This window comes from Alligator mississippiensis, chromosome 16 (genome assembly GCF_030867095.1).
Source record: "Alligator mississippiensis isolate rAllMis1 chromosome 16, rAllMis1, whole genome shotgun sequence".
NCBI lineage: Eukaryota > Metazoa > Chordata > Crocodylia > Alligatoridae > Alligator > Alligator mississippiensis.
The window spans coordinates 9,622,565-9,648,350 of NC_081839.1; the positions used below are offsets into that span (position 1 = coordinate 9,622,565).

Here is a 25,786-nt window from a genome sequence, read left to right on the forward strand (position 1 = left end):
CTTTTGGCACCTATGCTTTGTTCAGCGCCAAGTGACCAGATTGTGGATCAGTGCTGCTGTCACCCTGGCTGGATCTTACAATGTCAGCTAACAAGATCTTCAGCCACTAAACCACAATACTGCAAATAGTAGACTCACTATCATCTATTTCCTCTACCTGAACAGGAGGGCTACAGCACATCCAAAAGGCAGACCCATCACAAGAGGGCTTTCACCATTTCATTGTCCGTATCTTGGACATCACACTAGAAAGCAAGGAGGGATACAGAAGATTGCTTTCTGAGCAGGAAAGGCATGCTTTCACATGGAGTGAATGCTCTGGCTTCCTCATCTCTGTCTGCTAGTCGGGTATGGAGAAGCTTACCAGTGATGGGCCTACTGGGTGCCGTGGGGATTGCTGTCCTATTCACATAAGCAACTGTCCCCAGGATTAAATCCCCTTTCCCTAAAAGGCAGAATAGATCTTCCCAACCAGGTTAGTTAGTGTGAGTACAGATTGTAGAGCAAAAGGAAGTGGAGAGTGAGGACGATCAACATAGAAAGTTGGCCTTTAAGGGCTTAAATGCCCTTTTGCACTGCTTTAATGGTGCAGCTGTTTACACTGTCGGCAGCGTAATGCGCATTAAATGACTTTGGGATGCAGCCAAATAAAACATGTCTAAGGTGTTTTAGTTTGCTACCTTACAGCTGCAGAGGGAAGCATCTTGTGCAGCCCAAGGGCTGTGCAGGCAGCCCATGCAGGCAGGCTTCACCGAAGGGGAGAAAAAGGCGGTGAGCCTGATCTTTTTTTTTCTTTCCCTCCCTGGAGCCGGCCGGCCTGCCCAAGCTGCACGCGGGCCCGGTGCTTCCCTCCGCCCTGGTGCTTCGGTCTAGGCTGACCTCCTTGTGAGGGAATTTGAATTCCCACATCCCAGGACACTGCCCTACCCAAGCTTTGCTGGCTAAGCAGCCTGAGAGCACCCATCTGGCAAAGCTAGACTATGCTACCAGCACTCTTCGTGCATTTTGCATTAGTCAGTGGAAACAACGAACAAGCCCAATTAGGAGCTGCTCCACTAGCCTGAAACTCAGTCCCATTTGGGTTGGACTATGTGCCCACACTGTACTTTCTGGAAAGCTTTTAATAGTAATTTCCATTCCAGTGCTTCTATGTGCAGAAAGTGCCTGTTGGAAGACATTGTCCCGAATCTTTAACAGGAAGGAATGCAGCTGGGTTTGGAAAAAAAGGAAAATAAAGCCCATACATGTACATTATTGTTGAGCTCCAGTTCTCTGTCACTACAGGACACTGGCTGATTTCTCTACTTGGGGCCTGAGTCCAACTAAGACATTTATGCCTCACAAAGCCAAAAGGAAGCAGAATTGCAACAAGGCAGGCATGTTTAGCACTGATTATAACTCCCCATTGAAAGAATGGAAAGTTCTGTGTCCCCTGGGTAAAATATAAAATTTAGCCCTGGAAAAGCCTAAATGTTGCTTCTCGCCTTTTAGGCCAATTGTCTAGATGTTAGGGCACTTGGAGAGTTTATAATTATAGGCCCTCAGCACCTGGGGGGCAGGGGGGGCTGGAACTTGCATCACCTGCTTGGCAGCAATGTACTGTAACCAGCAGGTTACAGGTTAGCCATTTCCCAGGCCCCTTCCAAGCACTTTCCTTGATGCTGGCTGATGGCATTGCATGAAAAAGGTCTTTCTACCAATTTAATGAGAAGAATTTGGGGGGTTAGTGACTATCAGTCTATGTGGTGTGTTCTGGAGAGATACCTTGATTTCAATCATCTTTGCATCAAATGTAGGTAAAGCCTGGTAACCCACATCATCTAGGAGCATAAGACTACCAGTATGTGTCCCAGAAGCCTGCAACACGCTCTTACTAATACCTTTTAGTGAACTTCAAGTTTCTGAATGTGGTCCCCTAGACTTTGGAGTATTTTAAATGATAACATCCCACTGCCCTGCAATCTAACAGTGGCTCCTAGGACTTCGTGCTTTGAGCCAGAGTAAGCATGGCTGCTTCTCCACTGATTTTGAAATCTAGTGTGGCAAAGAGCTTTATTATTGCTTCATTCATCACATTTTCTGGACTAATTTTCCCCATATCAGTCAGTAATGAAGACCTGGATAGAACTCAATCCCTTATCTCTTTTAAATGAGCTTCTATAATGATCAGACACTTGGTAAACACCACTGGTGCTGAGGAATGACCAAAAGGTTTATATTGACAATAAAATCGTCCCTGGGCAGATGCAGTGCATTTTTACCCCCCCCTTTGATTCCTGCTCTGCTCAAAGTATAACACCAACTCGGTGGCGTACTGTGGGTCTCCGGCACCTGGGGCCCGATGCTTCCATTGGCGCCCCCCATCTGTGGCCGATCGCCGAGCAGGGGGAAGGGGTGGGGAGTCCCCCGGCGGCTGATCGCCAAGCCCAGAACTGCCAGCAGCAAAACCGGAAGTGCCATCAGGGGACCGAGTACCCCTGGAGGCTCTGGCCAGGACCCCCCCAGGCTGACGCCCAGGGGCATGCCCCCCACATTGGTATGCCACTCAACCAACTGCCTGGCAGTAGCAGCAGCATTTCTAATCAGGCGGTGCCAAGGGAGTCAATTGACTTAATGGCTTATTATAATCTACCTGATCCTTTTTCAACTCTTCATTCCACAAGTGTTCATCGCACTCTCTTCTTTCTAATGGTCCTGATGGTCCACCAGTCAAGCTATCCTTCATGCTGCAATTCTGTTGGCTGTTGGCTGCTCCTGGTAATGAAGCTTCTGTTTCATAGTCCCTCATTTCAATGAAGTTATATTTGTTTTTGCTTCAGCCTTAAACTGAATAATATAGCCCTAGCCCACCAGCATATTAGTAAAGTTCTCCAGTACTTTGTTTTTAACCGGAGAAAAATATATGTTGTGTTGCATGTGATGAGGCACCACACTGCCCTTTTCAAAATCCTAGATCCATCCAGGGATAGTCCTACTACAGAACCTGAGGTGTCCCCAGGACAGTTGCATATAGAAAGGTGAAAAGAGGCAGCTCAATGGCTGATGGATGTGAAACCAGTCCTGGGGATATAACAAGGGCATTACAGAAGTCAAAGTCACCGTCCAGAACTTGAAATGACAGAGAAGCTTGTTGAGAGGTTTCAAGTCCATAAGATGTCCACTCCTATAACCACCATTCAGAAGAAGAAAATAACAAGTATAAAACTCCTTGCTCGTGAAGATGTTTTTCCACTGCTCGGAGATGCAGATGGACGTCCACCTCTTGCTTCTCATCAATAGAGCCTTCAGAGAGCGCAGGGTAAGAAAGGGCTGGAATTGCGTGCAGTACCTGTTACTCACAATACGTCAGGACTGCTAGGCTATGAGGGCTCCAGCTTAGGCTTCCTGAAACAAATAAAAGCCACTGGCAAACAAAGGGGGAAAATGGGTAAAGAAATGGTCTGCTTAGTTTTCAATTGTGGCAACGTAGTTCTTTTTGAGAGGAAGACTCAGAATATCAGTTACATTGGAAAATCTGCTTTGTCCTTAGTGACTCCAATGCTGTCTTTTGGTTATTGAAATATGAAGCAGAGGGATGCTGTCTGATGGAGATCTCAGGTTTGGAACAAACAAAGCCAGAGAATATAAACTGGCTCCTGTGTCTTTAATGAGAAAAAGGCTTGCCATTTTCAACTGAAGAGGTGACAGCCATCAAATGGAAGATCCTTTATCATGTTTTGGATACCACTGGATACCCTGGAAATTGTAGAAAGGAAGTTTCTTTACTTCACCATTCATATTGGCTGCCATGGTCCCCCTGCTTTACCTGTAGCAGGTTAGGATGTTACGTCTTGTGGTTGTTAATAGTTACGACTATGTAGTTTGCTAATAGTTTAGACAATGGATTTGTATAGGACGGTTTGGATAGAGATGAACCTGCCTAAGGCAGGGGGTTGGACTAGATGCCCAGTTGCAGTGCCTTTCAGCCCTACTTCTGTATAATTGTATGGCATGGTACAGGTAGTTGCATAAGATGAATCTAGAACATATAGAGAAGCTCTGGTTATTGGCTGCCCCTTTGGCATGCTTAATTTCAACTGCGCTCCTGTCTTTCTGTAAATGGAGACTTCTTTGTCCTAGAGCAGATAATCAGATTTTTCCAGAAGTATCTAGAAGTTGGTAATACACATCTGGAGTCGGGCAAGGAAAAGTCTTTTCTACTGAACACATGCAGCCTTTTAAAACACATTAGGGTGCACCTGCTGCTTGAATCTTTCCTGAACAGCTGTTACAAGTAATCCTGCCACTAAAAGCACTCAAAGTCTTTGGTATCCTCTATTTACCATCCTGGAAATGGCAGATACTATTGTCAGTGATTGCTGCAAGTTCTTTGAAGACTCAAACAACCCCTCATTAACATGCCTGACACATTTGCCGGGCAGGTGAGCGTGCAGACTATCTAGTAGCTGGTGGAAATGAACTTGTACTACTTATAACAGGGTATCAGAGTGTAGAGAGATCATCTGCATCCTTATGGGAAGACAATGAAGTGCCACCAAGATTAACTGGTCCTCTAAAGCTGCTTGTACACACCAAGCTGGAACCACTGCAGCACGTTGGAGCTCGTTGTGCTAGAGCTCAGACAGCCTCAGCTGCCTGGTTGAAGAGGCTCCCTAGTTCCACATTGGTGGACAACTGCATGCAGCTTTACAGGATCCTTTTCTTTAGTAGAGGCTTCCAGATCTGGTGCCCACTTTTATATGTGTCTGTGATGTGGCACCCCCAGCACCCATTTTCTAGTAAATGGAAAACCACTTTTTAGTTACTTAGGGTGGTGCCCCTGGGGACAAATACCAGGACAGCCATCAGCTGGCTTTTTACCTTCTAGTAACTGTGCTGCTCATAGGTGATGTGTAGAGGGGGCATGTACCCTCCCTGAGATTGGCTGCCACCCCCGCTGCTGCTGGTGTCTGTGGGCAGTTGCCGCTTCCCTACCCCCGCTGCCAACACCGCCGCAGCCACCTGTGGGCTGTCCCCACTTGGCCCGCCCTCACCACCAACGTCACTGCAGCCACCTGCAGGTGGTCCCTGCTCACCGCTGCCACGCCCATGCTCCCAACACTGCTGCTGCCGCCTGCGGGCAGTCACCATGCCCCCCAGCCTCAGGAGGCATGAGTCGTTCATGATGCTGCTTATTGATAGTTTGTCCTCAGGGATTTCCACAACTTCCCCTCCTTCCTTATTACTATAGAGAGCTGCTTTTTGGTCTTCTGTATTGACAATGCACCTGTGTGATGGCTATGCCCACTCCATCCTTTGAGGGATGTGTGTGCAAGAGTGGAGTGGGCACACCTAATGGGTACAGCTAGTCAAACAGGTGTGGTCCTATGCACACAGGCCGTGTGTGCATAGGACATCAAACATAGCCTCTGGCAGATGCTCCAAATTATATTTAGGGCCTTATTACACATTTAATTTTAGGCAGCTCCTGGAGCTCTTAACTCCTGGGTTGTCCACACATTAACACCTGAAACTAGTTTTAAGCACACTTTAGGTGGTTTAAAGTTACACCGCTCCAGCCCAGGTTTCTCTCTGCTCCATGTTACCCAGCTTGTGTTCCATTAATGCAGGGGTGGGCAATTATTTCAGGTGGAGGGCCACTTACTGAGTTTTGGCAAGCCATCATGAGCCGTATGATAGGCAGCCAGGGGTAGATAAATATTAATTTTCTAAATTTTTTAGGGGCCCTGCAGGCTGGATAGAATGGCTTGGTGGGTCGCATCCGGCTCCCAGGCTGCATTTTGCCCACCCCTACATTAATGTGTGGTTACTCTCCTCAGATGAACTGCCCAAGTTGCAGTCCTCCAGTACCCCAGGATGTATCCCCTCACCCACCCTGATGTTCTGTGTGGACAAACTTTCCAATCCCTGAATGCTACTGCTCAGGGTCGTGCAACCCCTTGCAAAGAGCCTGCAAAGCACATGCCATCTGGCCAGGTCACAGGGCATGGATGGGTCCAGGAATAGGGGTATGGTGGTGGGGAACAAGGTAGGGAGCTGCAGTGGGTCCCTATGTGACATGCACATGCACGCATTTGGGTTGTATATTGTGGGGGGTTTTATACATGGGCAAGAGGGCCCCTAGAGGTTACTGAACAGTGAAGTGTCCTCCAAGGGAGAAGGAGTTTGCAGATAGTGAAAAGGGAAGCTCAGGCAGAGGCAGGCGAGAGGGAGAATTGTGCTAGTGTCTGGGGACGCCTCTCTCCTCTTCTTCCCCTTTTTTTCCTTTTGAGGTTTTAAGGGAGTAATACTGAGGAAAAGAGTATTCGTTCTTTGGGTTTGCTGGCCAGGAGTTAGGCCTGGCAATTTAAACAGGGTTAAAACCTGAGAGTTTCTAATCCTGCAAATTTTGGGCTGGGTTGAGGTTTGCAACTTTCTGTTCCCAGTGGAGCTGTGACCCCAACTACCTGCAGCCCAAGCGGCAAGCAGGGAGCTCCCGCAGGCGGCCATGGCGCTGTCGCTGGCGGGGCTGGAGGGGGCGATGAGCACCGGCTGGTGGTCGGTGACCACCTGCAGACACCGCGGGCAGTGTTGGCGGCAGCCAGCAGTGATTGTGGACTGCCCGCAGACAGTGTCAGTAGTGAGGGGGTGGTGAGCGGTGATCGCCTGCAGGCGCCACCAGCAGTGTTGGCAGGTGAACCCCCTACATGTTGCCAGTGCTAGAGGGTGAGCCTGGTCTTTCCCCTTGTTTCTTTTGATGGTTCTTTGCTCTAGTCAAGCTGGGTGGTTGGGCTGGCTGTAGTCATTAATCAGCCTGGCTCCTTTTGGAGTTTTTCCTGCAGTTTCATTTCAGCAGGCCATATAGTCTAGCCTAGAAGTTTTGGGGTACGTGCATGCTGTCTGGAGCCACAGTCACTCCCCACAGACACACACAGCCTCTCTGTGGGAGCAAAGACTGCCATGCTACCGTTCCTCCACGAGCAATGAGGGGCCTCTTGCACTGCAGAAGGACCCGTGCTCTCTAGCAGCTTCCCCTGGCACAGTGCAACCTATAGACTATGTCTTGTAGTCAGGGCTGTCCCTATGGGGGATGAATCAGGGTGACCGCTCTCATGTCCAGGGACGGGGCCTCTCAGGCTGATTTGCCCTAGGCCCCGCACCCTGCTCAGGTCATCTCTGCTTGTAGTTAGTAGTGTTTTAAATTGCATTTGGTGTTTTCCCCTGTTTTCTGTAATAAATCTGTCTTTTGTGTTTACACTGCTTGCAAGGAGGAGGTTTTGCTTATGCAGAACACTCTAGTGATTCATTTAGTGTTTCCCAAGTGGTCTGGGTGGGGGCTCGAGCCACAGTAAAATATATTTAGTACCCCAAAATTGAACCCGGCCCTTGTTGCTGCCCACTGGTGCCCAGCAGAAGGGCACCTATGAGCTGGGGCAGTAGCTCCCCCAAAAGTGCCTTCGCTCACTGCTCCCATCTCCCAGCCACCCTGGGAAGCATGATCAGCGCCCCCCACACCCCAATCTCAAATCCCAATTTATTAAAATGTGAGATTTCTTTAAGGTACTTCCTCTTTTGTTTCTTTTAAATTCTTTCTTTACTTTTTATTTTATCCTTCAGTAGCTGACTTCCTTCATTTCACCACTCTTCCCCCACCCCCATTTCCTTTCTACCTCCCATTTCATTACCCACCCCACCCCCCTCCCATTAACTCTATGCTTCCCAGATTCATGTCTCTGCCTTGCCCCCCACATTTCATCTCTTACCCCCTCCCCTCCGCCCACCTAGAGCAGGATAAAAACCTGTCCTGGCTCACCAGCCCTGTAGGGGCAACTCACAGCTGTGCAGGTGGGGGAGACAGTCAGAGAAGATTTTTAGCCTTAAGGTATGAATGCTCAAAACTGGATTTAGCACTAAAACCGATCAACATTAGAGCAGCTCAACGTGCAACATGAACAAGGCCCTTAGTTGTTGAAGTGAGACTCCATAAAACTCATTTGAAAAGCCACAGAGGAACAGGGCGTCTATTGAGCTATGAGGTCAGCCAAAGTAAAAAGGAAGATGTAGAGTTGCTCTAACAGAGGACCTCAACCCAGGGAGTTGAGGGCTGTGGTACTGGTAGGCAGCAAAAGTGGTTCTCTCTTTTCCTTGGGTTGTCTAAGTGGCATGCTTGGAACTTGCACACAGCTAGGGATTCAGTTTCCTGGCAGTGTGGATGCGAGCACCATGCATGCAGACCGAGCACATGCAATAGGCTACTTACTAGCCAAGCACATATGCAGCTATGCGTACGCAGGTATAGTAGGGCTGTGTGAAATGTTCATGGCTGTTTCGTTTTGAAGCTGTTTCGACTTGTTTCGAGCTCGAAACAGTGAAATTGAAACAAAGCGAAGGGCTTCGAAACAGCCTCGAAACAAAATGACCAGGTCAGTCGAAATGTTTCAAATTTCAAAGCAACCAGCCAGGTGGTGGGGGACGGGGAGGGGACAGCCAGGGCTGCAGCCCCATGTGGTTCAAACTGGCAGGGGGTGCAGCCATGGCGCTCTCTGCTTCCCACTGCTGGGCTGCGCTTCGTGGGGCTGACAGAGCCAATCAGAGTGCAGAGCTGGCTCTGCCTGCCTCCTGCCACCGGGCTGCGCTCTGGCAGCTCCGCCAGCCCCATGGAGCTCAGCCCGGTGGCAGAAGGTGGGTAGAGCCGGCACCCTCTGCCACCAGACTGAGTTCCATGGGGCTGCAAGCTGCTGGGAGCTGGGCCCGGTGGCGGGAGGCACTTCCCCACACTGGGCTCAGTTCCACAGGGCTGGGGTAAATGTCTCCTGCCACCAGGCTCAGTTCCCGGCAGCTCGCAGCGCTGGGGAACTCAGCTGAGCTTCAGGAAGCACTTCCCCCAGCCAGGCTGAGTTCCCCAGTGCTGAGTCCCAGGCGGCAGGAGCAGTGACCTGTGATCCGGAAGGCAGATCCAGGCCCTCCAGCATACCCAGGAGGGCTATGGGGGCTCTGCCAGACTCCTCCCAGGGATGTGGGCCCCCAGTGTGTCTGCCGGATCCAAGGATGCTGCTCCTGCTCCCCACCTTCTACTTGTCAGCAGCCTGAGGTGCAGTTTCCTAGAAACCCCTACACCGATCTCCTTGAAACTTGGCAGGCTTCATCCCCTCAAAAGGGGCTGTCATCCCTGCAAGTTTCATCAGAATCAGGCAAGAAATGATAAAGTTATAGGCAGTTTCGTGCTTCCCCATTATAGCCTCTTGGCGAAACCTCGAAACAGCGTCGAAACGGTGAAACCATTTTGACGAAACGGAATGGAACGGGGATTTCAAAACGAAACAAAGCTCGAAATGAAACACTGTCCCGTTGAAATGGAAGTCAAAGCAGAACACTGCTGTTTCGCACAGCCCTAATGTATAGCTATCTAAGGCCCAAAGCCATGGTTAGCAACTTTTAGACATGCAAAGAGGAAAGTCCTCGCATGTTTTAGCCCCGATAACTTGCCTAAGAAGCTGCAGACTTCTTAGGCACCATTGCTACTACCATTGTCATCTATGCACACAGGATTACACATCAGAAACAGTATTGGCAAAGACCTGGTACAGTCTTAACAAGTGTGGGCCTTTTAACTGATTCTGAAGCTATGTGACAGATGTTAAATGTGGGACCTAATTTAGCAGTGGAGGGGAAGAAGGCAGGGGGCTACATTTACATTTCAAAATGGAAACTGTAAGGGGTGAGAGACTTAAATACCTGAAAAGAGACAAGAGACCAACACTGAATGTGTGAGAGTCGTGAGAGGCATGGAAAAGCGTGCCATTGTCAAGGCACCCAAGGGAGAGAAGGGGGTGTAGATCGCCTACAACCCAGGCAAAGATGAGGCCTGTGGGACCATCCTCATCACAGAAGACTTGCAGATCCCCCCCAAAAACACCTTCCAAATACCTGGCTATAAGGAGAAACTCTGCCCTCAGGATTATATAAGATCTATGCGAGGCTTTCTGTTGTCATTTTAGCTTACATTGCATTTTAAGGTAGGCTAATTTGTGTGTTATCACTGTGTCTATCTGGCTGTGTCTTAATTTAGGCAGAGCTTTTCTGTTGGTTTTTTGTCCCATGCTTGAAATTGCAAATTGCTGTGATCAATAAACACTATCTTCAGAGAAAGGACTCTTTTTGTCCAAGCATTTTATGACTTCAGTGCCACTACCTGAAGGCTGATATTAAGTCTAGTAACAACACAAGAGCCAGAAATGCCACTTAGACACCTAAAAAGTTGCCATTTAGATGACCAAAGAGAAACAGAACTCCATGCAAGTGTCCTCCTTCACATCCACCTACCCAACTGCCCCGGCTAACAAGCGTGTGCTTTGGAGTAGCCTGTAATTAGACACCATCTTAACAGTTGAAAACGTTTTTCCTAACATCCAAAGAAAATCTTTGCTGCAAATTAAACTAATTTCTTCTTGGTCTTCTTGCAGCACGCCAGACCCCAATGGAAAGTGGAGAGGATATCGCTTTCTAACGACCTTGCTCAGCTGTTTCCCTATTCCCATGTGCACTGGCGATGCATAAGGGGTGAATGCGGGTGCATGTGCACCCCCTGAGATTGGCAGTGCACCCCATGTGAGAAGCACCGCTGATGCTGCCAGCAGCGTCTGCGGGAGCTCGCTGCTCACCACCACCCACCCTTGCTGTTGACACTGCTGGCGGCGTCTGCAGGCGGTTGCTGATTGCTGGTCTGCACTCGCCCCCCACAAATGCCGACACCACCACGACCACCTGAAGGAGCTCCCCGCTTACCACCGCTGCCTAGGGGCAGTCGCTGTGCCCCCCCCAGCCTCCAAGGGCACACATTCATGCCTATATGACAGCACTTAGGCACCCAGGTGAAGTAATATAATCACTCCTACACTAGTTGGGCAACTCAAAGTTAGTGTGAAAGCACTTTGGTCGTCCACTAGGTGAAACAGGGTACGACTACACAAGACGCTTTACTGAGAAGAAGCATAGGAGGATGTCAGTCAAACACCCCATCTGGCAAACAACTAAAGGGAAAGAAGCTTCCTGTGCCCAATCCAGTACCTTCTCAGAGCGTGTTGAAAGGCTCCACTGCTTGCAGGAGGCTTCCAACAATATTTGAACACCAGGAATTACAATGAAAAAGTCGTCAGGGAACATAAATGTTGGTGATCGTCCAGAAAACATGTTCTATTATAATGAACCCTTTCAGTTTTTAAGGAGCTGCTGCAGATCTGCCTCTGTCCCATCACATCCTTTTTCTCCTTTCAAAGGTCCACTTGCCCCATCACAATCATTACATACCGGCACCGCCCTTCCTGCCTGCTGGGGCCTCTGGTACCTCGCTCTGTCACTGATGACAACTCAATTCCCTTCCCCACCTCCCAGCTTCATTTCCTTCCTGTGATCTTCAGCACCTTCCTTTGTTTCTTGCCTCCACTCCCACGGCCAGTCCGTGTGCCAAGCCCTGTCAATTCTTCCCCTTTATGATAACCAGATACACTATTTCCTTATCTCTGCTGTGCTCCGCCTTGTCCACTGGCTTCCTGGTAGGCCTGTGCGAAGTGGCTAGTATTCGCTTCAGATTCGGTTGATTCGGGGGACAGTGATTTGATTCGGTGATTTGAATCACTGTCCCAAATTGATTCAGCCGAATTTGGCTGATTCACTGCCAAATCTCCAAATCGGGCCCCATCCTCCACCCACTCTCAACAGTCGCTCTCCCAGCTCCTGTCTCAAAAAAAAAAAAAGCCCCTATTCACTGGCTGCTGCCAGGTGGGGGGGTGACCCCCGACGCCCTGCATCCCGCACCCACTGTCCCAACCCCCCCATGGCTGTCCCGCCTGCCCCAGCTCTTGGCCCTTGAAAAAAAAGCCCCAACTCACCGGGTCCTGCCAGGCAGGGGGTGATCCCCACTGCCCCATGCTGCGTGGGGGGCTCTATCACAAGCCCCCAGAAGCCCTGAGGCCACTGCAGCAGCCAGCGAGTGGGGTCTTTTTTGGTTTTGGTTTTTTTTAAGGGCCGGGAGCTGGGGCTGGGTGGGGCAGCCATGGGGGGGGGTGCTGGGAGAGCGGATGAGGGTCGGGGGCACTCAGGGGGCAGGGGGAGCAGGCAGGGGTCCCCCCCCATGGTCCCCCTCCCCTGCCCCTGACTTACCAGCATGGAGTCCAGGTCCAGCTCCCTGCGGTAGCAAGCAGGGACTGCCCGAATCGCCAAAGCTCGCCACATCTTTTCCAAATTGATTCAGAGAGCTTTGAATCAATTCAGACCTTTTAATTGGTCTCCTGATTCAATACGGATTTGGAGATTCAGCCACCGAAGCGAGCCAAATCTCCTCCGAATCGAATCGGCACCCAAAGCTTCGCATAGCTCTACTTCCTGGTCACTGCTACCTTCTTTTCTTTTGTGCCTGCCCTTTTCTTCTCCCCTTCTGGTCTATTTAAAGCACCTTTGTACCTCCTTCAACTTTCTCCCCTACTGCTCTGACCATGCCCCCTAATCCCTTAACTGCTTTCTGTTTGTTACCACATCGAGTTCAAGCTCCTTGTCTTGACCTCCACCTTCACATAATCTCCCCCAGTTTTATAATCTTCTTTTCTCCCACTCTCATCTCCTTACTTCTTCATTCTTCTTTTTTTCCTTCCCAGTTTTGCACCTATCGTCGATTTATCCCCTGCGCTTGGAACAGTCTCTAAATTCCTGTCTTCATCAATTCATCTGATCTTCACTTTCCTCCTTGATAGCTTCTTTTCAGAACCTTCCTTTCTTGTTCTGTTCACCCATAATTTTTCCCCTTCTCTGAATTGCTAGCCTTTGTCTTGTCCTAGTTCAGCGGAGGGGAGTGGTTGCTATTCCTTATTCATATGCAAATTTCCAGAGAAATGGCCGAAAATGATTTCTGTTGATAACTGTTCAGCTATAACCTAATATGTTTTCAAATGTAGCCTGTTTGCCAATTTTCCACGAGCTTCAACTAAGGAAAAATTTGAATCATACGTGCATTTGCTGTGTATTTGCTAGAAGACCCTAAAAATATTGCAGATATTTTACTGAACTTCATATAAGGTCTCTTTAAAAACAGTTGCTTATATTTACTTAGAAATGATCAGGAAATGCACTCTGCACTGAGAGAATGTGCTGAAAATTTGAAGGGGACACATTACTTTGCTCATTACCGTCAATGTAATCTGAGCAATGGCCCCATTATTGTAACCCACAAGTAAAGGGTACAAGATGCCTTTTATGCCCAATCCACAGAGGACACGAGTTGTTACAGCTCCAACTATATAGCCTGATAGCTCAAGCTGAAGCAGTTCATGCATTTAGCTTTGGAGATCTCCATATTTCCTGTGAGTAATCGCACTATCCTGCCTCCATTATTAAGTAACCAGCATAAAGTTGGGTCACTTTACAGCATGAACGCTCATTCTGTATTTAGCGAGTACCTATTGTAGCTGAGAAGATAACAATCCCCAAGACATTCATTTCATTGCTGGTACCGGGCAGGGTCTGGTAGGTCATTTCAGGAGATGGGGTGATCTCAAGAAGCACGAGCCTGTTGATTTCAGGATTTTCCCCATCTGGCACAAAGTAAACAAAACTGAGAGATTTCCCTGGGCTGTTTGGAAAGCCCGAAGTCTTCACCACGGGGACGAGAACTGTTCGATACTGGAACCAAATCAAAGAAATGCAAAGTCAATGTCCTACTGGCAAACGGCTCGATCCTGCTGCCACTGAAGTCAGCCACAAAAGTTCCACTGACTTGACTGGACAGGATCATGCCCTGAATCTGCAAGGAGGAGCTTGAGGTATGTTTTGTACGAGTCTTGATAGCAGCCACAACTATACAATAAACCAGTGAAGGTATCATGTCCTTCAAATTGCAGCCCAGGCTTTCTCACATGCGCTTTTGAGACTGCCCTTCTCGAAGGGACAGACACAGCACTTGCCACTAGTGTGTGACCCTGTAGGCCACGACAGACATTACACTTTACAACCCGATTAATGTGTTGCAACCTGTAACATGATACACATGCATGGGGTTATATCTCATGTAAGACTGTTGGATGACACAAGAGCAGATGGATTCACCTTTTGTGTTCAGCCCCGGCAGGGGCTCCCAGTGTAGACGTGTTTACCACTGCCTCTGGCTAGGAGAGTGGCCCACTTCGCTGGGCACAAAGTATCTTGCATTTTCTTCGTTGCTCTCAAGCCTCTCTTTTTCTCTCCCTTTTTCCATTCCTTTTTTCCTTTCTTCCATTTATTATGGAGCTCATCATCATCTCCTCTCATTTTCTAAGTCTATTTGTGCCTTCCTTTTCTAACTTTGTCATTTCACGCATGCTTGTCTCTCCCTCATCAGCCTCTGCCCTCAAAACCTTGCACACGCGGCCTGCTTTACAGCTTCCCAGTGCAAATCCAGCAAATGCAAAACACACACTCACCTGGAATCTGGTGGGCTGCGCAGACCCTCCGATCCTCACTGTGCTTGCTGCACAGACCCCCCCTTACAAAGCATCCAGCCATTGCCCTTCCCTCCCCCTACCAGCTTCTCTCCTTCCTTTGATTTCCACCACGAGCAGCCTTCACTCCCCCCAGCCCTCCAAACACACAGGCTCACGCTGCCATCCCCCTTCACTCACCTCTTTTCTCCCCCTTCTCCCCAGGCTTGCTCACCTTTCCCTCCCTCTGTCCCAGCATCTTGCTCTTGGTGTCCTTTGCTTGACTTTCTCCCTTTACCAGCTCCCCCTGGTGACTCCCTCTCCACACCTGGATGTGCCCTGTGCTGCCCTTCTCTGGGGAATGGTGACCATGGCAGGGAAGGGGAGGAAGGGCTGCTTGGGGGCCTTACCATCTGGTACCAGCAAGAGCTGGAGGAGGGGAGGAAGGATGGCTTGGTCTAGGCAAATGTTAACACCCAGATTTTCAAAGGCCTGGAGCCCCTTTGAGCTTTTGAAAACCCAGCCCTATGCACAGATGAAGGTGGCACGTTTTGTGGGAAAAGGGAGGAACCTTCTTGTTCTTAGCAGGCAAAATTGGGGGGTGTCACCTCCAGGCCCACTATGCAGTCATGGCCACCAAAGCCACGAGCATAGTTAGGCATGTGTGCATCTCCAACAGATGTTGCTGGCCAGAAGCTTCAGTCCCAGCACCCCACGCCCCAGGAAAGGCTCTCTTCTCCTTTTGAAGAGCCACAGTCCCTGTGAGTCTGCACGTGGTGAGTGTAGCCCCAAAAGTAGGTAGAGCCAGCAGGGAGGGAGGGAGTGGGGAGGAGGGAATCATGACCAAGCTTGCGCAGGGAAAGGTGCTGTTCTCCCCTCCTCAGGAAACCGTGAGACCCAACAAAACTGCTGGCAGCTACCCTATCCTGTGCACCATGTAGCTCTTCTGATTTCTCCCAGCAGCCCTGAGCTGGCTGAGGGGCTCGGGAGGAGGTGAACTCACCTGCTGGAATGAAGCCTCAATCAGGTTGGAAGGAAACATATTTCTGCAAGAGAGTAATGATACAGGAATTGAACAGCCTTGTGTGCCTGAAAGTCCCTGAAACTGGAAAGGCTCTGCTTGCGATTAAAGCAAATAAAGGCATAATGACTCAGGCTTCTGCAGTTCCTCTAAATCTGCTACCCCCTGTCACAGTCTGAAACAGGAAGGGAACTGAGACTGAAAAGTGACAAAGGGGCCATGGATCCAGTGGTGTAAATCCAGAGCTGCAAAGCCACAGTAGTGTGTTTTGAGGACTCAGCTGTCATAGACTTCACTTTGTGTTTTAATTTGCTATTGGACCAACCCAAGGGCAATCCCTAGGGAAGACAGCAGGGAGTCCTACAGGAGTGGGGGCTTTGGTCTCTGGCTGTGCCTGGCATCGCAAACCTCGAGGTGAGCACAAACTACTTGGCATCCCCCTTGTTGCATTAGGAGGGCTGCATGTGGCAAATCCAGTCCAGACCCTGGGAAAGGTAGATAGCGGTGGCAGGGTAGAAAGGGGGGGTCACAGCCAGAATGCCAGGAGATGCACTCATGATTCGCTCCACTTGCAGTTCTGGCAGTGACGCTCCTGTGAAATGCGGCTGGCACTCAAAGCTGCCCTCTGCAAGCGTGACTCAGGGAGCAGCAGGAGAGAGTGGGCAGCATCTCCCAGACTGGGCAGCTGGCTCAGGTGCCTGCAGAGTACTCCCACCTCTGACAGCTGATACCAGTGTGTTTTCTAAAGGGAGTTTTCTCTGACTAGCTGCCGCTTTGTAAAGGGAATGGCACAGCAGCGAGCAAACACTGGGCATCTAACCAGTCATGCCTTGGTAAGGAAATTACTTTGGAAAATCACATTTTTCAAATGCTTCATGACATGCCTCTGCATGCACACCCTCCCCCGCTGAAGTCTGCCAGCTCTGGAGGGAGAGAGCTGCATGACCCAGCAACAAGTGGGCAACAGGGCACGGCCACCAGAACAACTTCAAAGCTAAGTACGGTCAGTCAAAAAGCTAAATCAATTCAGTCTTCACAGGTTAGTCTAAGATGAGTAGATTGACCTGATAAGCAAGTGAACAGACATTTATTTTTAATTCAGGAAATGCAGCTACATGCCTGCAGTGGCCCAGACCAGAAGCCAGGGGATGCTAAATCATACCTCCCTGCTCGACTGGGTCAAGGCTAGTCCACGTATCCTACAAGAAGAGGATTGCTGGGGAGGTGCAAAGCATCCTGGGATGCTGGGGGACTGTGAGTTAACTTGAATCTGGAAGGGATTTGGGACAGAAGTTCAAAAAACCAGTTTAGCCTAAATCAGTTAAGGCTGATACTACATCCTTTCATAGTTTCATAGTTGGTAGGGTCAGAAGGGACCTTGACAGATCATCAAGTCCGACCCCCTGCCATGGCAGGAAAGAGCACTGGGGTCAAACAGGTGCTTTTTGACACCTAAATGTGATCCTTTCCCACCCTTTGGATAAATTCAGATTTATCTTAAACTGGTTTCAGCCTTTTAAAAAGTGGTTTATGTGCAATGAACTACTGTTGTGTTAAAGATTTGAACTGGTTTACAATCACTTATACCAATTTATGCATTCGATTCAGTGATTCGAATCACTGTCCTGACTCGATTCGGCTGAATCTGATTTAGAGATTCAGCTGCTGCCAAATCAGCTGAATCTTTGAATCACGCAGGCCCCAGCCCCTGCTTGCTCTCCCAGGCTGCCCCACCCACCCCTGCTCCCGACCCTTTAAAAAAAAACAAACAAAAACCCCTGAACTCATTGGGTGCTGCCAGGTGGGGGGGAATCCCTGCTGCTCCCCACTGCCCCACGCTGGTGGGGTGCTCTTCCACAAGCCCCCAGAAGCCCCGAGGCCATTGCAGCAGCTGGTGAGTCCAGGGTTGTTGGGTTTTTTAAGGGCTGGAAGCTGGGGTGGGCAGGGCAGCCATGGGGGGGGGCTGGGGGAGCGGGCAGGAATCAGGGGACTCGTGGCAGAGTCCCCCCATGTGCGTGGGGCAGTAGGGGGCAATGGGGATTGCCCCCCCACCTGGCAGCACCCGGTGAGTATGGGCTGTTTTTTAAACAACTGGGAGCTGGGGCAGCTTTGGGGTTGGGGCTAGGAGAATGGGCAGGGGTCAGGGGGCGCTCGGGGGGCCTGGCAGAGGTCCCCCCCATGGACCCCTCCCCCCTGCTCCAGTCCCTCCTCCCCCGCCCCTTACTTATCAGCATGGAGTCCGGGTCCAGCTCCCTGCTGCAGCCAGCGGGGACTGCCCAAATCGCCAAAACTCTCTGAATCTTTTCCAAATCGATTCAGAGAGCTTCGAATCAATTTGGATCTTTTAATTGGTCCCCTGATTCAATTCAGATTTGGAGAGTTGGCCATCGAATCAGGCTGAATCTCCTCTGAATCAAATCGGCACCCGAAGCTTCGCACAGCCCTAGTAATTTCTGTTCCTAGTCCAAAGGAACGCATCTGGATGGGGGGGGTGTATTAGAACCAGTTGAGGCGACCTGTGCCTGGGGTGTGGGTTCAAGTTCCTATTCCACATATTGGGCCCTTGAATGTGATCATATTGTGCCCTGCTCATGTCCCTACCAGACAGATGGGTCGTTCTTCTCACTGCTCTTTGTGATGGTTGTAATGGTAACACGATGGCATTTTTACCATTTTTTTATGTGACTTTAAAGGGTGGGAAAGGATCACATTTAGGTGTCCAGATTCAAGGCCACTAGAAGTGGCCTTAAATGGGTGGAATAGGATCTGGCACTTTGGGTCTGATTTAGTACTGGTGTGAACAAGCAAATGGGTTGAATTTGGACAGTTACCTGTTCAATTCATCTGCGATATGGGACAGTTCTGGCCATAAGCAATAACCAAGGGCAGTGTTTATACAATCAGGGCTGATACCAAAGATGCTGTAAAAGTACCTGATTAAGTCCAATAAAGCATCAGCTGAACTTAATGCTGCTTTTGCGACAGCATATTCTTCTTTTTGAGCAGCGGCACCTGGATGAATGCTAGTCACGAGAATAATCCCAACGGTCACAGCCATGAATGTTGTCCAAAGGTAATAGGTGAGTGTGATCAACCCCATCTTCCCGCAGGCATTGGAGTCCATGGTGGCCAGCCCTGACATCAGGCTGAAAAAGAAAAGAATGGGCTCAGCAAGTGCCCCCCTGGATGCATAAGAGAAGCCTGTGGCAGAGCCCCCTCAGTTCAGTCTTCACGGGGCACTGGCCTCCCACAGGCAAGGTCTGCAGGGTCTCATCACCCCAGCTCCACAGTAGCTCACCATCTCTCGAGTGCAACAAATATGACACTCCTCCAATTATGAATGACAACAGAACCATGAAAAGGGAACAGGACCATCATGTAAAACAATGCAACGCTCGCCTGTAGTGAGGTAGCAGAAACCGAGAGGTTTAGAGAAGAGCAAAAACTGACTAAGGACCTGGAGAGACATTCACAAAAGGACTTAAGAGAGGAGACGGAATAGTGCATTAGAGCAATGGCTTCAGGAATTCCCTTTTAGCTCTTCTATAACTTATGATAGGCAGACGGTCAGGCTGGGTGATGATTATCATTATTTCTGGCCTCCAAATTGTTCCTCAGGAGAGAGCAGCAGGGCATTCAGTGAAATAAAGCAATGCTTTTTAAAAATATAGGAGCAAACATGTCTGCTGAACTAACTGTCACAAGATTTTGTAGAGAACAAGGCTAGACTTCTATGCAGAATTCCAACCTATTCCTATCATGGTGGTTCTTACAGGCCCAGATGCAGCAACAGAGTTGCTCCTACACTTTAGTCTGGTGACTTGGAGTTAGACACAAGTTGCACTTCTGTCATCCGCTAAGTAAAACAGAATTCTGCCCTAAGAGCTTAGGAGAATTAGAAAGAAAGAGCTGTGAATAATAAGAGCACCCAGACTTATCTGAGATGGAGGAGAGTCATTCTGGGGGATCTACTGCAGCTCAGCTAAATGAACTGTAACTATCTTTTATGTCCACTCTTATCCCAAGGTAAGTGGAAAATAAACGGAGGCAGTTTACCCCTGAATGAAGCAGGGTTAAGTTACGGCAGTTTAGCTTCACTTAGGAGCGGAGAGAGAAAACAGCTGATATGCACTCACAAGTAGTAAGTCCTCCCCTTAATGCCCAGAGTCATTTGATTCAAACCATAAGCCAGAGTCATTTGATTCAAACCATAAGCCAGACTTCCCCTATAGATAGGTATTCCAGACTTCTCACTTGCGGGCTTTCTTGTAACTTCTTAGGAGATGCTTGATATGTCTACATGCGCCCCTACAGCACCGTTGTTACTGCACCATGCTGGCAGCTCATGGTTATTTTTAGCCCCTATGTTGCTGTAGTGATACTCTATACCGAGGGAGCACATCACTACGGTGATATAGCTGTGGTGTTATGGTTTGTACCTGCCGACTCTACGTTGCCATTGCATAATGCTTTGCTACAGCAATGTGGCATCACATATAGACACACCCACTCAGTACTGTTCCCTAGAATATTTGAGAACAAAACCATAGTCGCTCTTTAATAGAGGACTCATTCACAGTCACCCTTTCACTAACACCACTGCATCTAGCATCTATTTACCACAAGTTAAAAGTGTACACATGGGCAGTTGCCAGGGAGTAGCAGAAGCCTTGCCCACTTTTTATAGTTCAGATTTCTTGCACATGTACTATTTCCTAAGGACTAGTCCCATGGCAAATAAAACTGGCCTAAAAATTAAAAGGGTATTATATATATTGTTAAAAGGGTTAGCTGCCCAGTTGGGTATATAGCCCAACGTCCCACTACTGAGAGTTGTTTCTCTAGTTATATGCCAGCAGATTTGGCAACCAAAGGTTATTTTTTTATGACAATCTGCAAACTTTTTACTGACAACCAAACTTTTTTACTGACATATGTTTTACATAATGTAAATACAACCCTTCTGTCAGGCCCTGTATCGCATCAGATATTTGAAAGGATCAAACAAGTATTGCCTGTACATTTTGGTTTTTTATAACTTATTGAATCCAACTTACCAAATAACAACTTTAGTGTTTGAAGATGCATCCAATCTCCTACAATCAGGGGTGTGTGGTGCAGGGTGAGGGGGTGAGTGGGCAGGGCCACATCTGGGGCAGCTGCCAATGCACAGGGTAACACTGATTTCTACTGTGCTGATTGTGGCAGTGCAGTTAGCTGCTGCTGCAGCAGTGGCTGCTTTTGTGTCCCCACAAAGGTAGTGCCTGGAACTGCTGCTCCCATTGCCATCTGCCCCCAGTTTTGCTACTTTCTACAACAGACATAAAGACAGATATTTATCTTAATGCAAGTCAATGTCTTGTGTTCTTTTTCCTCTTCCTTTCAATCTCTGACAATTCCCTTATGGTTCAGTGAATGTTAAACTTTTGTTTCTTCATCTTTGTATAATAATCCTCCCACTCATTTTCTCTGTGCATTTTCTAATGACCGCTTGAGAAGCAGAAAATCTTTTTCACAGCTGGCATTTTAAAAAAAAGAAATCTAAATATTATAAACACTTGTTTAACAAATTGTCTTATGTTCAAGTATTCTGTTTTATGTCTTCTATTGTTATAGCCATAATTGTACAGAACAGTTTGACAGTTTGACATCCTCTGGCCAGGACTGCTGCACAAGTGCAAATCAAGTCAGCTGTACTGAGAAAATATTGACGTCTCGTGTTACTGATTTCTCCTCTGTAAGAAGAGCCTGGCACTATCTGTTCCTTTAAGATGGAAGCAGCCCAGGGAGTGGGCACTGCAGGCCAGGCAGGGTGCAGCAGCTGCAGGTTGCCATGACCACAGGGCAATTAAGCCAATTAACAGGCACCTGCAGGCAGCTCAGGCAGTCTGCTGATGGGAAGGTGGCAGGGCCCTGGGAGGATATGAGCCTGGGCCTTGGGCTTGGACTAGCAAACTAGTCCAGCCCTGCCAGCTGCAGGGTTAGGAGCTCCTGCCAGGAATGCTACCCAGGGTTTCTAGACTGACCGCTTTGCTGCTTGCAGGAGCAGTGAGGCTGAAGGAGCTCACAGGAAGCCCAGGCTGGGAGGTATGCTAGCACAAAGGGATGAGGGAAGGTTTTCCCTCTTAAAGGGGCAAGCTTCTTCCCTTTTTGGTGTTCCTGTTATAGCTCAGGGACTTATAGTTTGAGTTACAGTTTTACACTAGTGGTTTGGGTCGGGACTGTAGAGGTGGTACGTGGAGGTACTATTAGTGCCCAAGAGGCACACAATTGCCTTAAGCCCTACCAGGGTCAGGCTTAAGGCTTGAGCAACTGTTGAGCCCGGAGTTGGAAGAGAATAAGGCCACAGGGCCAGACAGGGGCTAGAGGTCTAGTGCCCAAGAGGGGCATGGCCAGACAGGGGGCCATGTAGTCCAGGGGACAGGGGCCTAGTGCTTGACAGGGGCATGGCCAGACAGGGGGCAGGAGGTCTGGCAGACAGGAGCCAGGGGCACGGTGCCCAAAAGGGCCAAAAATCATTACAGTAATGTGTGTGAGGCTTTGGGTATGGTGTAGGGGAGGTTTGGAGCCACCCATTTAGCCCCTAAGACTTTAGGTGCCCTACAGCTGCACAGTCATAGAGAGGTCCGGTGAGGGGCCTGGGCATAGTAGAGACCAGTATGGTGCCAAAGAACCCCGGTAGGGGTCCAGTTGGACTGGAGCCACACAAAGGCCCATGGGTAGCCTCCCTATTGCTGTTATTATTATTATTATATTTCCATCAAGGCATGGCAGGAGAGAATGGAAGGTGCCCTGGGGGTGGAGTGGGGCACAGTCACGGAGTCACCAGGGGGCATCAAGGCTGCCCATGGGATCCCAATGTACTACATCCTCTCACAAAACAGACTTTCCAAGCCCTGAAATCTGCTATGACCCCACAGAGGAGCAACAGATATAATGTCCGGACTACATGTAATGCAACCATGCTGCTGCAGTATTTTCTATAAAATCCATCCCCTGTTCCAAAGGTTCTTTGGATAAATGTGATATCTTTTATTAGACTAAGTAAATAGCTGGAAAAATTGTTCCTTACTGGCTTTCAGGCACAAACCCTTCTTCAGGTATAGGGAGAGTCTGCTGGTGCTTGTCTACTCCCTTGGGCGGAATAAACACATAACCCAATATGCAGAATGCAGATCTGTGAAATGCATGGTAAGTGGAAGTGAAACCACAGTAGCTTAGCTCCCATTTAAAGTAAAGCTTGCAAACAGGTTGTTCTCAAGCAGCTTGCATCCACCTTCCTTTAGCCTCCGGTAAGTTGTTCAAATGTCCATGGCCTGAGGAAAACATTGGTGGGAAACAACACTTTTTGGCAGTTTGTAACTGGCCAAATATGGTTGAATTTTTACCCAGAAGCCACAAGGTTAATTCCCTGCAACTATTTCAAGGTCCTGATTAAGTCATTGAGAAGTTAGTTCTTTAAACCATGGTTGGACAGTTTTTTATAAAGGAGAGCGATAGGCAACCTGAATGTAGAACTTGCTTTCTTCTTTACCGGGCACGTCTACATGGGATGCTACATCACTGTAACATTGGCGGGCACAAACCATGATGCTGTATCTATGTTGCCACAGCAACATGCTCCCTTGCTATAGCATATTGCTTACGGCGATGTAGCGGCTAAAAACAGCCATGCACTGCCGGCATGGTGCAGTGACAGCTGTTACTGCGCCATCATTTAGTACTTCCTAATGGAAATACTAAATGATGGCCCAGTAATAACAGTGCTGTAGGGGCACATGTAGACACATCCACTGACCAGGTAGACCTCTCACCTATGGACTGCTGAGTACTATAGGAAGAGTGGTGGAGACATAAAAGGGAAATATTGCATATTTAGCTTTTGCTTGGTCTCAATCCAAAGAAGCTTTTTCAAAAAGGCAGAAAAATGGGCAGTACATTCAGCTGCATTCATTCATCATACAGCAGATACAAAAGAGGTTTTGTAGTGTTATAGTAGACAAAAGATAACCTTCAAAAGCAGAAGCTGTGCTACCAACTCACACAAGATAAGTGGTTTTCTTGCAGCTCCAACTGATAGGATCACATGATTCCCTGAGAAGCTCTGTGTTCATTTTAAAAGAAAAGTTTCTTGCCCCTGCTGTTGGGGAGAAAAGCTTGGAAATGTGAACCAACAAGGCTGCAAGCCAAGAAAACAAACAAAAAGACCCCAACATTTTTGTGACATTATTTTTAAGCCAGTCTCTTGCTTTGGGGGGTCTGGACTGGATCTTTTTTAAATATTTGGGGTTGGGGCCTATACAAGGCACTGAGGCACTGGAAGGTTTTGTCCCAAAGGGTAAGGATTTTAGAAAGTTTGAAGCAACTGAAAACTGAGGGTTAGAAGGGAAACTTGCTCTGATTGTTCAGCCACCATTGCTCCTGCTACACTACAGTTATTCATGTAATTTAAAGCTCTGTTGCTTCACATACTTAAGCACTTGCATATTTTTACAAACATATGGGGCTACCCATGTGTGCAAGTATTTGTAAAATCACATGCTTAGGCATACATGTGTATCAGAAAGTCCTACTTCTGTGGATGGTCTGTCTGTGCATGTAGGGTAGTGATTCTCACCCAGGGTGCCATGGCACATTGGAGTGCTGCAAAATCTCTTTAAGGGTGCCACAAGGTGCTGTGCAATATTAGCAATGCAAACTAATACCAGCATTGCAAACATATTTATTCACAAGATAAACCCAGAGATTTCAAATAGGAATTCATAGTGTCGAAAACATTCTGACCTGCTGTGGTCTTTCTGAGCTTTTTGCAACAGAAGACTTGCTTTATTTTTTTCTGTAGTCAAAAAAAGAATGAAAACTTAGAGTTGGCATTTTCTGAGGGATGCCTTGAGTTTAACAGGGGGTGGCTTGTGTCTAATGAGGGGTCCCTTGAGTATAGCAAGGTTGAGAACCACTAATATAAGACAAAAGGAACACATGGAAATAAATTAGGTGACCAGTATTAAGCAGAACACAAGTAAACCAAAAATTTGAGATAACATCCAAAACACAGTAATATATATAGTAACATAAACAAGGATTTTCAACTGAAATAAGGAATGAATGTTTTGATAACATACTTTCTGCAAACATCTTATTGCTTAGGACACTGGTTGTCGACCGGGGGTACTTGCACCCCGAGGGGTAGTTAAAAGAGTCGTAGGCGGTATACAGAACTCTGTGTAGGTGTGTGCAACCACAGCGCAGCACGCAGACAGCTAGGAGCACAGCCCGGCCATGTGGAGGGCAGCCAAGTTCAGCTGGTAAGTTTGTTGTAGGGGGAGGGAGCGGGGCTGGGGCACAGAACTGAGCTGCACGGGGTAGCTCCTGCTACTATGTGCACTCATGGAGGGCATGGGGGGGCTTGTGCCCCCAGATCTGCATGCAGGGCAGGGCAGGCTGGGGCTGGGGTGACGCTGGGCTTCTTCCGGTGGGGGCTGGGCTGCACTTGAGGCAGACAGAGGCAGCACTGGGAGGGTGGCTGGGGGGCTACGGTGAATTCTGGAGTGGCTGCAGCCCCACCATAGCCCTACTTCCGTAGGCCCCCGTGGTGAGGGAGACAGTGGGGCTGAGGCTGAGGCTTGAGCATGGGCAGGTGCTGCCCAGCCGGGGTGGAGAGCAGAACAGAGCCTGGGTGGTGTGGGAGGGTGGCTACTCCCGCTGCTGCATGCACCCCAAGAGGTATGGGGGGGCACGTGCCCCTGCATCTTCACATGGGGCACTGCAGGCTGGGGCAGTGCCAGGCTGTTCCCAGTGGGGGCTGGGCCAGGCTGTGCTGGGAGGGGGCTGGGGGGGCTATGGTGAATTTCAGGGTGGCTGCAGCCCCTCCCATAGCCTCCTCCCAGTGTCACTGCCACCCGCCCCAAGCACAGCCCAGCCCAGCCCAGCCCGCACCAGGAAAAGCCTGATGCCACTCTGGCCTCAGCATGCACACACACATCTGGGGGCATGCACCCCCCATGCCCTCCTGGGGTGCATGCAGTGGCAGGAGCTGCCCTCACATGCCTCCCACATGAGCTGCTTGTGGCTCTGTCCTGTGCTCTGCCCCAGATAGCCCTAGCCCCAACTCCACTCCCTCCCTCAACACGGGGTGTATGGGAGTGGGGATGTGGGGGGGCTGCAGCCCCTCCAGAATTTGCTATACCCCCCAGCTGCCCTCCTAATACTGCTGCCACCCACCCCAGCCCCTGCCTGGAAGAGCCCAGTACCCCAGCCTGCAGCAGCAGCCTGCCCGCTCCCCCATGCACAGATCCAAGGATACATGACCCCCTCCCCTCTCGGGGTGCATGCTGTGGCAGAG

The 25,786-nt window shown here is 49.1% G+C and overlaps 1 protein-coding gene across 1 annotated transcript in view; it reads right to left on the reverse strand.

Moving 5' to 3' along the window:
- The window catches only part of LOC102563985 (excitatory amino acid transporter 5), a 75,305-nt gene that overhangs the window by 36,056 nt on the left and 13,463 nt on the right, over positions 1–25,786 (reverse strand). The window contains exons 3-5 of the mRNA XM_014599802.3: positions 18,378–18,590; positions 15,427–15,469; positions 13,428–13,650 (exon numbers count right to left, since the gene is read on the reverse strand). Coding sequence (XP_014455288.1) covers positions 13,428–13,650; positions 15,427–15,469; positions 18,378–18,590 — 479 coding nt within the window. The remainder of the gene's footprint in view (positions 1–13,427; positions 13,651–15,426; positions 15,470–18,377; positions 18,591–25,786) is intronic.